Source organism: Anser anser (genome assembly GCF_964211835.1).
Source record: "Anser anser genome assembly, chromosome: 11".
In the NCBI taxonomy this organism is placed as follows: domain Eukaryota; kingdom Metazoa; phylum Chordata; class Aves; order Anseriformes; family Anatidae; genus Anser; species Anser anser.
The window spans coordinates 14,365,142-14,377,416 of record NC_139732.1 but is presented as its reverse complement, the minus strand read 5'-3'; the positions used below and the strand labels follow the sequence as shown (position 1 = coordinate 14,377,416).

At 36.9% G+C, this 12,275-nt stretch overlaps 1 protein-coding gene across 2 annotated transcripts in view; it reads right to left on the bottom strand.

Annotated features, from left to right (window-relative positions):
* Window positions 1-12,275, bottom strand: part of GPI (glucose-6-phosphate isomerase) — a 40,550-nt gene that overhangs the window by 2,993 nt on the left and 25,282 nt on the right. For both annotated transcript variants that reach the window (XM_083794716.1, XM_083794715.1), the window contains 14 exons: window positions 10,691-10,810; window positions 9,642-9,725; window positions 9,412-9,558; window positions 7,628-7,699; window positions 6,561-6,605; window positions 5,693-5,746; window positions 4,662-4,722; window positions 3,027-3,070; window positions 2,651-2,803; window positions 2,143-2,272; window positions 1,718-1,794; window positions 934-1,062; window positions 315-390; window positions 163-229 (listed from right to left, as the gene is read on the bottom strand). In XM_083794716.1, the coding sequence (XP_083650842.1) occupies window positions 163-229; window positions 315-390; window positions 934-1,062; window positions 1,718-1,794; window positions 2,143-2,272; window positions 2,651-2,803; window positions 3,027-3,070; window positions 4,662-4,722; window positions 5,693-5,746; window positions 6,561-6,605; window positions 7,628-7,699; window positions 9,412-9,558; window positions 9,642-9,725; window positions 10,691-10,810 (1,259 nt within the window). The remainder of the gene's footprint in view (window positions 1-162; window positions 230-314; window positions 391-933; window positions 1,063-1,717; window positions 1,795-2,142; window positions 2,273-2,650; window positions 2,804-3,026; window positions 3,071-4,661; window positions 4,723-5,692; window positions 5,747-6,560; window positions 6,606-7,627; window positions 7,700-9,411; window positions 9,559-9,641; window positions 9,726-10,690; window positions 10,811-12,275) is intronic.

Genomic DNA, 12,275 nt, shown 5'->3' with positions numbered 1-12,275 from the left:
AAGGATACATAGTTGTTTACTCTCAGAAAAGCTGGTTTCTAATTAAAACTATCCCATAATCATTTAATTATTCCACTATTTTTCATTGTCTTCTCTAAGTCATGACACATTAAGGAAAACCGCAGTTGGTAAGTACACCAGAAACAGATCAAGGAGACTTACCCCCACTGGTCATAGCTGTTAATATCCCAGACAACTCCCTGAACAAATATCTTGTGTTCATACATGGCTAAAACAGGAAAATAAAATCTTTATCAATAAGCTTTATCATAAAGCCTTAGTAAGCATTCACAGTTGAAAGATCTTTTACCTACCGATGATTGCTCCCAAAGTGAATGGGTTGAGTTTTGTAAACATGATGGAGTTGGTTGGGCGATTGCCTTCAAAGACCTTTGAAAAACAAGAGGTACATTGTAATATAGCATATTATAACAAGTTTCTGATGCAAGTTGCACATTTTTCTGACAGCCCACATTGGATTATTTGTATTAGCAGCAAAAATGTAATCCTTAAAGCTTTAAAGGCTAACAGTTTCAGCCATATAATTGTTATTTCCATATTCTGTATTATTTCCGTAGCTTATTACAAACAACGGCAAAACTATCTCCAAGCACTGCTACTCCCACCATGGCTATGGAAAGCTGTTAAACAAAGTCAGGGCAGTGAACAGACAACTCTTCCTGAAATGCCGCAAAAACCTTCCAGTCATTATACTTAATGGTAGTGCCGTTTACAGACTGCTCCACTATACTTGGCAAGGTAGAGCCTTTAATAAATATCACTTTCACTGTTGTCAAGACAGTAGCACTTAATAGCCACCGGAGGGCACTGCTGCCATTAACAAGTGCCATCAAGCAGCATACCAAGGCAGCACCCTCACAACAGCAATACCACTAATCACATGAAAACCGGCTAGTTACAGAGCCTGGTTACCTTGTGGGGAAGAAGCTTCTCCAGAGCATCCCCACTCAGTCCTGCTGCTTGCAGTTCCTTACGAGCTTCATCAGCAGTCTTTCCTTTCATCAAGGCCTCAGTCTGAGCAAGGAAGTTGGCCAAAAGGATCTAGCAGGTAGCAAACACAAACAACTATTTCATTAGCTCAATATGAAACACTCAGTGCCTGAAAGCAGACAGAAGTCTTATTTTTAGCACTGAATATGGCAATAAGTTATGCTATACTTGTGTATAATGCCTGCTATTGCTTTTTACCTTGGAGTGCTGAGACACTTGATTACTACTTAATAGTGCATGCATCCAAAAACATCCAGGAATGCTCTGAGAAATCCTGCCCATTAGAACTGACAGCAAACCTAGTAAGATCAAAGGAGCTGGGGTTTCATGTCCCTTTCACCCAGCATCTATTCCACACCATATCATTAACGTAGAATGCCAGCTGTTTTTCCACCAAGAATAGTCAAAGTTGGACAATATGTACTCTGTCAAAGTTCTCACAATACACCACATAGCAATCCCTACCAATACAGCAGAAGTTTAGTTTCCTATTCCTTGCCTAATATTAACATGCAAGTTGATGGGTGGTTTTATCCTACCAGTTATACTGAAGATAAACATTTATGCTATCTACAAACCATAAAATGGTCTCTTGCACTATCATTTTTTAAAGACCATACTTGTCTGACAGAAGAAAATTGCTGGTACACAATTCAATACCTTCAGTGACAAGAAAATATGGGTGTCCTGATAAAGAACTCGTTACCTTGTGATGCAAACCGTTTCTGACTGGATGCTGAGTCTGGACTGGGATCAGAAAGTCACAGGGAATCATGCGAGTCCCTGCAAGAAGAGTCAAGTTAATAGCCTTACAACATTAAAGTTTAAAAAACTAATTCTTGTCCCACTTTGAGTTATTGGAAGACTTAGCCACTTTAACAATTTTAAAAGTTTTATATAAACTATGGGAAGTGACTATACAGTTCAGTTTCAATTCTAGTTGATGCTCCGTATTGTAGAGGTGAGACCTGCATCTGTAGCTTTCTAAAGCCACTAATTAAGGACACTACAGTCATGTCACACTAGCCTAGACAAGAGCCCAGCCTCTAAATCAGTGTCAACTCTGCACTCCTGCAGCTTTATGGTCAGAATTTAATTCCAAAACAAAAGAAAGATAAAGTCCTAGTTTACCTTGATGAATGAGCTGGTAAAAAGCATGCTGCCCATTGGTGCCAGGCTCTCCCCACACAATAGGACCCGTACTGTAGTCCACACGAGAACCTTTCTTGGTAATGTACTTGCCATTAGACTCCATGTCACCCTAAAAGGGAATAGTAGTTAGTTTTCTTGCAGAACCATGTACTATCAGTACAAAGTTCCATATATACTTCAACTATAGTAAGTGCTGCTTTTTTTTTTTTTTACAGAAATTACATAAATACGAGGGTTACAGCTGCTTAATTTATGGACACAAACTTAACTGAGATCTGAAGGAATAAGAAACACAGGGAATACGAAACAAATCTCTAAATTAATCAAAGAATACAATAGCAATCTTGGCACCATTCTTTCTGTCCTTGATTACATGAATTTACATGATTACAATTTTAACCTGAAAACATATTCAGGTTCTAGATCCAGGACAAAGGCACACTTACATCCTTGCTTCTTGAAACCTTCTACTCTGGTTGAACCTTACCTGCTGGAAGTAGGCAGCAAAGCGGTGCATGTATTGGTCATAGGGCAGAAGTGCATGGGTTTCACATCCGAAGCAGTTTATATACCAGACCCCCAGCATTGCCAACAAAACAGGCACGTTCTTCTCCAGTGGAGCCGTATGGAAGTGCTTATCCTTTTTAACAAATGAAAAAAATAACACTTCTCAAAATAATTGTCATCCCTCCCAAATCCTAAGTTTTTTAAAAAAAAAAAAAACTTATTTTAACCTAGAGAGCTCCCCAAGACAGTCATTTTAGAAGCACTGAGAGGGCATCGGGAGATGAACTTTAGAAACCAGTCTGCTTTCATTTATCTTATTAACTTATGCAAATCTGAAATAGGCATCCCACACTCACCATCCAGTGGGCTCCAGCAAGCAGACTCTCAAAGTTGTCAAAACCTAACAATGAAAAAAGTCAATTTACATTTACTATTATAACTTAAACTTGCTTTTTCTGGTAGTTGAATTTTCCTTTATGCAGAAAGGCTCCCAACCACTAATGAGTTTAAAGTTGTACTTTGACATCTCCCAAAGTTTAAATCCCATAGGACAGATATTAGTTATGATTAAAGCTTGGACTGCAGAGCAAGCCCAATTTCACGGAACATACTTCAAAACCTTCGCCTAAACTCCCCATTCAGGCAAAATGAGCAACTGGAAGGAAAACAAAGACATTAAAACCAGAATCTGTGTTATTAAAGGCTAAGCAATTTTCTTACTTATTAGCCACAGTGGGAAAAGCTTCCCCAAAAATCAGGGCAAGGCTACTAAAGCAGGAATTTCTGCATTGGTCTGAGGATAAACTGTAATAAGGTTGTTTTGAAAGGTTCTTCTCCCTTCCCTGTTCTCCTGGAAAATTCACCTGATTTTGTTTGCTCTTTAAGTAGGGGATTTAACCATCATTTATTTTCACTGATTATTTTAACTGATGCCATCTTTTCTCACAAAACCATAAATCCTGATTGTTGTACAGAAAAACAGAAGATTACAGTGAAGTGTCTGGCAATCAAAGCAGAAGCTCTACCTATGGTCAGAAGCCAGCTCTGGTAGATGAAGGACCTAAGGACAAGCAGTACAGATAGCCAACAAAATCTAACAGCAGAGATGAACAGTTTACTGCAGACAAAACAGTAAGTGCCTGACTGAAATTTATTTTGCTGTTCAAATTGTTTTTTCCACACAACAACTCCTATTCATATCATTCCAAGAACACAACCAATGCTTTTCTTCTTATGTCAGTATAAGGGAATTCTAGCTTTTATTTGGAAAATATGTAACTTTATGTTTTGAGACTAACTATTGGAAAGGACTGGTGAGAGAACAAATGCAAGGCTGCTGAACAGCATATTCACCAAGAAACAGTTCTCAGAGCTCTTTCACATCCACTGTGTGCTCTCCACATGCATTTGAGACCTGCATCAGGAGATGCCTATGGTGCCCCTGTAGCAGTACAGATAAGTGAGGATCTATTTAGAGAGTCTTTATCTTTGTTCCACAATCAACTACAAATAGAAAGAGCATTCATATATCATCAGGCTTCATAATCTAAGAGAATAAGTACTGGTGCTTATGATGTGATGGGAGAAGGGATTGCTTTTATGCTAAAAAACTCATGCAGAATTGGAGACAAGATTTGACACACTGAAGTTTATGTAGTTACATGAACTAGATACTCTTAAGAAGTTTAAGCAGGTCAGTTGCAAAAATCTAGTTTTCAGGACTGATGTGACTTTACATAAGCCATGCACTTTTGGCTATGCAAGCAAATAGCTGTAATTTGACTACTTGTACCTAGATGAGTAACTTTGTAAACTACGTTTATAGTACTGAAGCTTTGACATTTCTATCACATTTGAATTTAGCAGAAGCTCAGAGAAGAGGTTGGGTAAAACAATATTTGTCCCAAATCTGATCCACAATCCAGTATTGTTAAAATATTCCAAAGATATACTCCCAAAACAGGTTCTTAATATATCACAGGAATACATACCAATATGCAGGGCAATGGAGAGACCAATGGCTGACCACAGAGAATAGCGACCACCAACCCACTGAAAAAAGAGATGAATTTAGACAGTAGAAGCATAAAGGTTTTAAATTGAAGCTTATCCAAACCATTAGGAAATAGCAGCATGTGTTTAGACTATTTTCAGCAAAAAAGATTCTTTTTGGCAATAATTCACTACAAATCATATGGCATGGCCAAGGGGACCTGTACCTTACAGTAGACCCAACAAATCCTTAAGTATGCATTTCTTTAAGGATTTAAAGTTTCCCAACTGGTCTAGAGCCTATGATTTATATAACATCTGTTGAAATAGCTCTCTTGATAATGACTGCAGTTCATTCTCAAATACTAGATTCACAGTTTGTGTTAACTGCTTTCCTAGTCCTGATCTGTAGGAGAGGCTTGAGTCAGCGAGATTATGACATTATATAGGAAAAGGTAATGCTCTAGTTAAGTTCTAAATAGTAGCTTTAAAGTGTAGTTTGTCAGGCAAAGTCAATGACACAGAAACCAGCCTGTTTCTGATTTTAAGTAGATAAGCAGAAAGGCCAAGGCTAAATGCACTGTACTTAAAATATGCATCTGCTATAAAACATCAAGTTAGACTGCTGTTTCTGATGTTTGACCTTTACAGACGTAGATTATATACAGTAGACCCCAACAGTCAAATGTCACAGCTTATAATAACTACTTACATAGAGGAATCAGCTAAGACTTCTATCTCCTATTACCCAACAGATGATTAGTCAGCCAAGAATACAGAAGGCTCTTCTTCAGACCTTCATCTACAGCAGGATTTGAATTGAGTGGCCAAGATACATGACTGCTTTACTTGCTTGGCATGCTCAGTTTACTTTTAGGCATAATTTTTCAAATGTTTCAGTACTGAGAATACAGCTACTATTTTTTTTAGTTTTGTTTTGGTTAGTTTTCAATCAGTTTGCTGACATCTAATTAACACTTGAAATAAATTCTAATGGTTAGCATCTACTGCACATTAGATATTTACTTACATCCCAAAATTCAAACATGTTCTCAGGGTCAATTCCAAAGTCTTTAACTTTAGGCTAGAATAAAAAAAAGCATGGAAGAGAAGACAAACATTCTTAAAAACCTTGATGTCTAACAAATAAAAAGCACTAGTTTTACGCCTATTGAATAGGCAATTGCCCAATTACACCTTCTATTTTAAAAATACATAGCATCCATCAGAAAATACATTGTACTTTTATTTCCAAATATCACTGTTGCCATTCAGCAGTCTTGAATTCAATTACATAACACTCGTTCTATCAGTGGCAGTATAGTTAGGAGTTGGACTGATACTGTTTACATTCAACATGCCCAGATTACTACAAGGGAGCTTCACACCAGATTACCCAGCAGCCTCAATTGTTGCTGGGTCTTTTATTGCTGGGCCCTTTTGAATTGCTGCAGCTCCCCCCTGCCCCCTCCACCCCTTTTTTGAGTGAAATACCACATCAGGGTACTTTACGCTCATCATATACAAAAGATTATTTCACATAAACTACTTGTATCACTTCAGCACTTATCTTAGGATTTTGAGTAATATTTATTTATAGAATAATTGCATTCACACACACTTAAACAGTAATGGGTACCCTTCATTAATAACAGGATAGGTATTACGAGCACAACATCCTGATTTCAGATTTATAAGGCTCCAGCAGAAAACACACATCTATAATGGTGCTTTGGAAGCATTCCATTTATTTTCTGTAGAACATATATGCATCCTTTCAGTAGGAAAGCTAAGTATTAGTATACAAATAATGGCATCTTAAAGGCTTCCTTACAGGACTATACAATAAGACCATCTTAAAAGTACATAGAAAATCTAAGTAAAATTCTTATACTTACACCATTGGTAGACAAGGCAACAAAGTGCTTGGCCACAGCTGAAGGCTTAATAAAATGAAAAGCGTTAGATCTGTAATGCTAGTTGTTTTTATTTCTTGTTATAAAACTGATTTGCTATCATTTACTTTTGAACAAAATATTGTTGACTATCATTAGTTATTTTCATGTTTATCAACTTGAAATCATCTTAATCACATATAGCATAAGATAACGCTCTGACAATATTTTCATGAAGGCCTCCCTCTGGAGGTAGTCAATACTTGGAGCAGCACTCAGTTTCCTTAAGAGTACATTACCACTTTGGTTCATCACTAATACCACTTTTGGGCAGATGGAGTGTGTTGTACAAGTGCTGCCCTCCCTGCTAGAGTTGGAAGATCAGGACAACTGCAACCACTGAAATCTAAAGCTACAGATTTAGACTTGGGTCTTTCGGTAAGTGTTTGTGCAAGGATGAGTTGTCTTTAACTAATATAATGGGAGACTTCAAAGCCCTGCTCTCAAACTAAGTACAGCTACCCTGACTGGAACTTGTTAAAGACTACATTAACTACCTGAGCAGGCAGTATTGCCTTTCTTATAAGTTAGAAATTTAAGGGAATAAGCCAAAAACAAGGCTTCTATTCATAGCACAACCATCTGCTACAGAATTATTTTACTGTTTCAACCATAACTTCATTTCTAGTTTTGAAAGATTTTCCAAGAATTGAAAGGTAATGACATGTAGACACCATATTCTTGGATTTCAGTGTCAGTGGTTCCACCAAACCATTAGCCAGCTCTAAGGTAGATGCAACTATCTATTACTTTAGAGGCAGGATTTGAGGGAAAACCATCCACAACCACCATCTATAATGGAAAACTTGTTTTGTTACTTTGTTCAGACATACCAGCCTGTCACTAACCATGATGCACTTAAATGTTGTGCACAGCATTTGCTATGCTACACAGCTTATGCTTGGGCAGCTATTGGCCCCAATCCAAAGCATGCTTAAAATGACTGGGGAGAAACTGCACAATGACAATCTGTTGCATTCTGTTATGTAATGTAAGTACATTAGACTTACATCATTAGCAGCATGTAGGAACCACTCTTTGGCCGTTTCTGCATTGGTGATCGTTTCTTGGGTGGTGAAAGTCTGTGCATCAGAAAATGGAGAAGTATATAAGACATTGTACTTAAAACTGAAACAAGTTCAGGCTGCTAAAACATTTTTTCCAGATAACCAGATCACAGTAATTCTAGAGGTTCATAAGAAAGCTGCTACCAAATTTCAGCAAAAAAGCAAGCTTATCAATCCACATCAGCAATTTGCTGGAATTGGAATAGTTATTCCTTATTTCTTTCCCTCCTCCAAACTGTTACACAAACCTTGACACTAAAGTTTTCTCCTGTACTTTCACTAAATATGAAGTTATATCACTCAATTAGAAAGTAGCTAATTGAGCTTCACAACAAGACAACCCAGCTGGATTGTCCTCTTGTTCTTTTATTCCTTCTTTTCCATGCAAAAACACTAATTTTTGCTAAGACACTGCCATAACTATTTTGCTGATTAGAGAAATATTTTCCTGTTTCATGAAGTGTACAAAGAAGTTCAGTCATGCAGTTCTGCAAAGATCTACCACCATTCTGATTTACTCAGCCATCAAAATTTTGCTTTAAGGGGGAACACTACATTCAACCTACTCTCACCCATCTCCAGAAGTATTTCATTATGAAACAAGCCTGTTAGGGAAAACAAAAAATGCCATTCATCTTCTTCCAAATAAATCCAATTATCTAACTACAGCTTGGCAAATAGAAACTGAAGTGTTACTCTTTCAATCTGGCAGTCTTTTGAGCCTTTGAACCATGATGCTTGAACTCAATTATTCAAAAATGACCATTAGTGTTACTTTGTGAGGCTTACTTATTCCATAAGTTGCTCAGCTACAGTATTGCCAAAATAAAATAATGAGCACCACAGTAGAGCATGGTCAGCATTACACACATGTTCATTTATTGCAGATTCTGTCTTCAACAGTAAAAAGGTCCTACTGTGCTTTACAAACGAAGGCAATCCACATTATGTAATGATGAATTCTGTCTTCAGTCTCCTCTGATAAGGCAGAAGCCAGTATGTTCTAGTCAGCATACCTCAGAGGAATCTGGCAACTAGCAATTAAGTTTATGAAGTTATTAAGTAAGCTTGCTAACAAGGTGAGATTTACAAAGGTAGCTATTAAGTCCATATTCAGAAATAAAGTGCTGTCTTAAACTACCAGCAGCCTGTCTTCACCTATTTATAAGTAAAGAAGCTTAGTATTTACAGTGCTATGGGAACTCAGCATTTGAGTTACAGAAAGCTTTTGCTACTACCCTGAAACAGAATGAAGATTCCTAAACTACACTGATGTGAAACATTAATGCAAAAAAACTCTATTGACAACACTGTACTTCATTAGCAATATAAAAAGACCACAATTAAAAATAAGGAATGAGATGAAATCTTGAATTTCTAAGAAATAGAAGAAATGGGATCATACATTCCACCCACAAAGTATAGTAACAAAATTTGGGAATAGTTTAAATTTGTGTTGGCTAAGAAACACCCAAAACATCAAATTGGTCTTGTGTATTACTTGTCAAGAATGAGTCATTTTCAGTGCTTGACTTCTGGATCCTTAAACATTTCAGTAGCAATATACGCTTTTATCGCAAGTTTAGGATTAATCAAAATAGTTATTTTTTTTTTTTAGAAATAGTGCATGCTACAAGTCCTTAATCTAGAACTTCCTGTGGACAGATGTCTTGACTGAATCCTTAACCATTTGAAGTATGTCACACCAGTGACCTTATTAGACATACCTTTGATGCAATGATGAAGAGCGTAGTGTCCGGTTTAAGCTCAGCCAGGGTTTTGGCTATATGAGTACCATCAATGTTAGACACAAACCAAACACGTGGGCCTCCCTTGGAATATGGTTTCAAGGCTTCAGTTACCATCAGAGGCCCCTGGAGAAAACCAAGTTCGGTTTTATCTTCATTGCAGGCATGTATACACAAAGATGTAAAATGTACAGAAGGTAGGTGCTTACCAAGTCAGAGCCACCAATCCCAATATTGACCACATCAGTAATGGTCTTTCCAGTGTAGCCCTTCCATTCACCACCACGGACTCTCTGGCAGGAAAAGAAACCAAGTGTTTTATACTATGTATATGCTCAAGTTAACAAATCTAACCCTGGAAGTATGATGCATTTGCAAGCACTACTGCAGAGGATCTTCAAAGAAAACTCAAAAACTTTTAGACTTTAAAGCCAATACTCAAAACTACCTTGCTGGGTAGACATTTCATTAACGCTTACTTCTGTAAGTGTTAGAAGTTTAACACATGTATTTAAAACAAACTGCAAAAATCAACCTAGCCTTCTTACATGTGGACTACTACAGCATTTACCTGCATTACCTAGCATTTACAGCATTGAACATAGAGACAACAGAAGTCAAGCTAGACATGAAAGAGCCTTAGGCATTGAATTATTTGCACAAGACATTTAAACAGATGCCTACATTAAATATGTACAGAACCAATAAACATTAGTGATATTTGAAGATTACTGTATTTAACTAGGAACAAAAAGCTTTGTGTTGCTGAAACAGTAGAATCATAAATGAATCTGACCTAAAGACAGAGGATCTTTAAAAAACTACTTAAGCAGACCACAACCAAATTAGAAGTGAGCTGGGAGCTTCTTCCCTCTCTCCTTCTGATTTTAAAAGAATTTTAAGAGGCAGTTTCTACTTAAGAGTCAAATAGTAAGAAAGATGTTAAGAAGAAATAAAGCAATATTTGAATGGGGTACTTCATGTTTTACAAGACTTCAAACTTCTGAAATAAATACTACTAAAGGAGTAAGATCTAGAGAGCCCATTAAAGAAAAGCCCACCTGCAAACTGACATGCAAGAAAGTCATGCTTAAAACAGCTCTAATTCCATGCTTGAGCCAGTACTGTTATAAACCTAATCCAACAAGTGCAGAATAGCTTGTGTGAACCAGTCTATAATCGGTACTTAACAACATGCCTGTAAGAGAACCTGGTTGACTATAATACAAACATAAAAGGTTATGGTGATATATTATACCTGGCAGAAGTGTTTCATTTTGTCCAACACTTTGTTTACTTCTGGAACAACATCTTTCCCATCCACAAGTATTGGCACATTGGAACGATTTCTCAGAGCGATATGAAGCACAGCTCGGTTCTAAAACAAGAGGAAGAAAGAAGGAAAAAAATGAATTATTTCTTACTCATACTTCACCCAGAAAGTAGTACAGTCTTAAAAGTTGTTAATAATCCTTCAGATTAACTGGAACTGCTTTCAACTGCTGTCTGCTGTTAAACAAAAATATTTTCTAAGTTGTGGTAGACAGTAAAGACTGCCCCCATAATGAGTGGTCAGATATATGCGACCTTGTACACTGTCTTTGCACCATATTAGCCTACAAGTTCTAACTCATCAAGACAAACACCTGGCAATATCATGCTTGGGTGAACTATAAATAATTTCCACCTAAGAACAAACTGAGCAGTCAATGCCTGCAGCACCAAACACAGACAAGTCTTAAATATTTAAGACATGGCTAAAAAATGATCTGATGTAGAACAAGAATAGTAGACAAGTCAGTTCTTGCTATTAAGCAGCTTCCTTTTGTCTTACTGTTCTACATTTATTCTATAACACTGTTTGACAGCATTCTGTTTAACATCTCATGGCCATTTCATACTGTCCACATGCTCCAGAGCCCATTCAACTTCATTTGCTATCTCACATTAACAGAAAATGAATTAATCCAAATCTAATTCCAGGTCTTCTTACTGTAAATGAGAAACAGCCTGATAATGAAAATAGTCATCATGCAGGTAACCGCTAAACAAAGTCGCCATATTGAGACAGTATTGAAGTTGGGAGCTAGCAGCAGATGCCAAACACACCAGACAGTTTAATATTGTGTTCAAGTGCTATCAGGGAAAAATACATTCTTCTAAGACAACTTGAGCCATTATATTTGATCTCAGGTAAAAAATGAAGAATAACTCCATAATATACGGTCAGAGATAGGCTAACATTGTAATAATCTGTTACATGGGGCTATTGGAAAGCAATATCTGAGAACCAGAACCAGGCAGATGTTAAACTTACCCACGTTTCCCCCGCTCCCTTTTTTCTTCCACTGTCTAAAACTCTAACTGTGTATTGAAGGCATTAATATAAAAGGAAGAGAAATGATTCTCCAGTGAAGCTTTCTGGTTTAGTCTGTGAATTTCTACAAACATGCAGTATTTACAAGCAATACAACATTCAGCCACTGAGTGATTTTTAAGTAAACTGCTTGTGCAAGAATTAAATCAGTTAACCAAGTCAGAGCAAATATTGATTTCTGCAAATTTACCTCAAATGGACTTAAATATTTAAGGTAGATCAGTAAATCATGTTACACTGATTTTCCAGTTTTCAACCTACTTTTAATTTAAAAAATAAGGTGCAACTGGTTCCTCTGTATTAAATCTGTGAAGATTTAACTATCATTACAACCCTCAGATCTACAGAGAGGAATATACTCAGTCTTACCAAAATGCATGGCTAGTTTTTCAAGATGGCTTATAGTCTCTACTACTAGAAGTACCCAAAGATAAGTAGCATCAACAATCCAAAGCAGGAAGTCTTA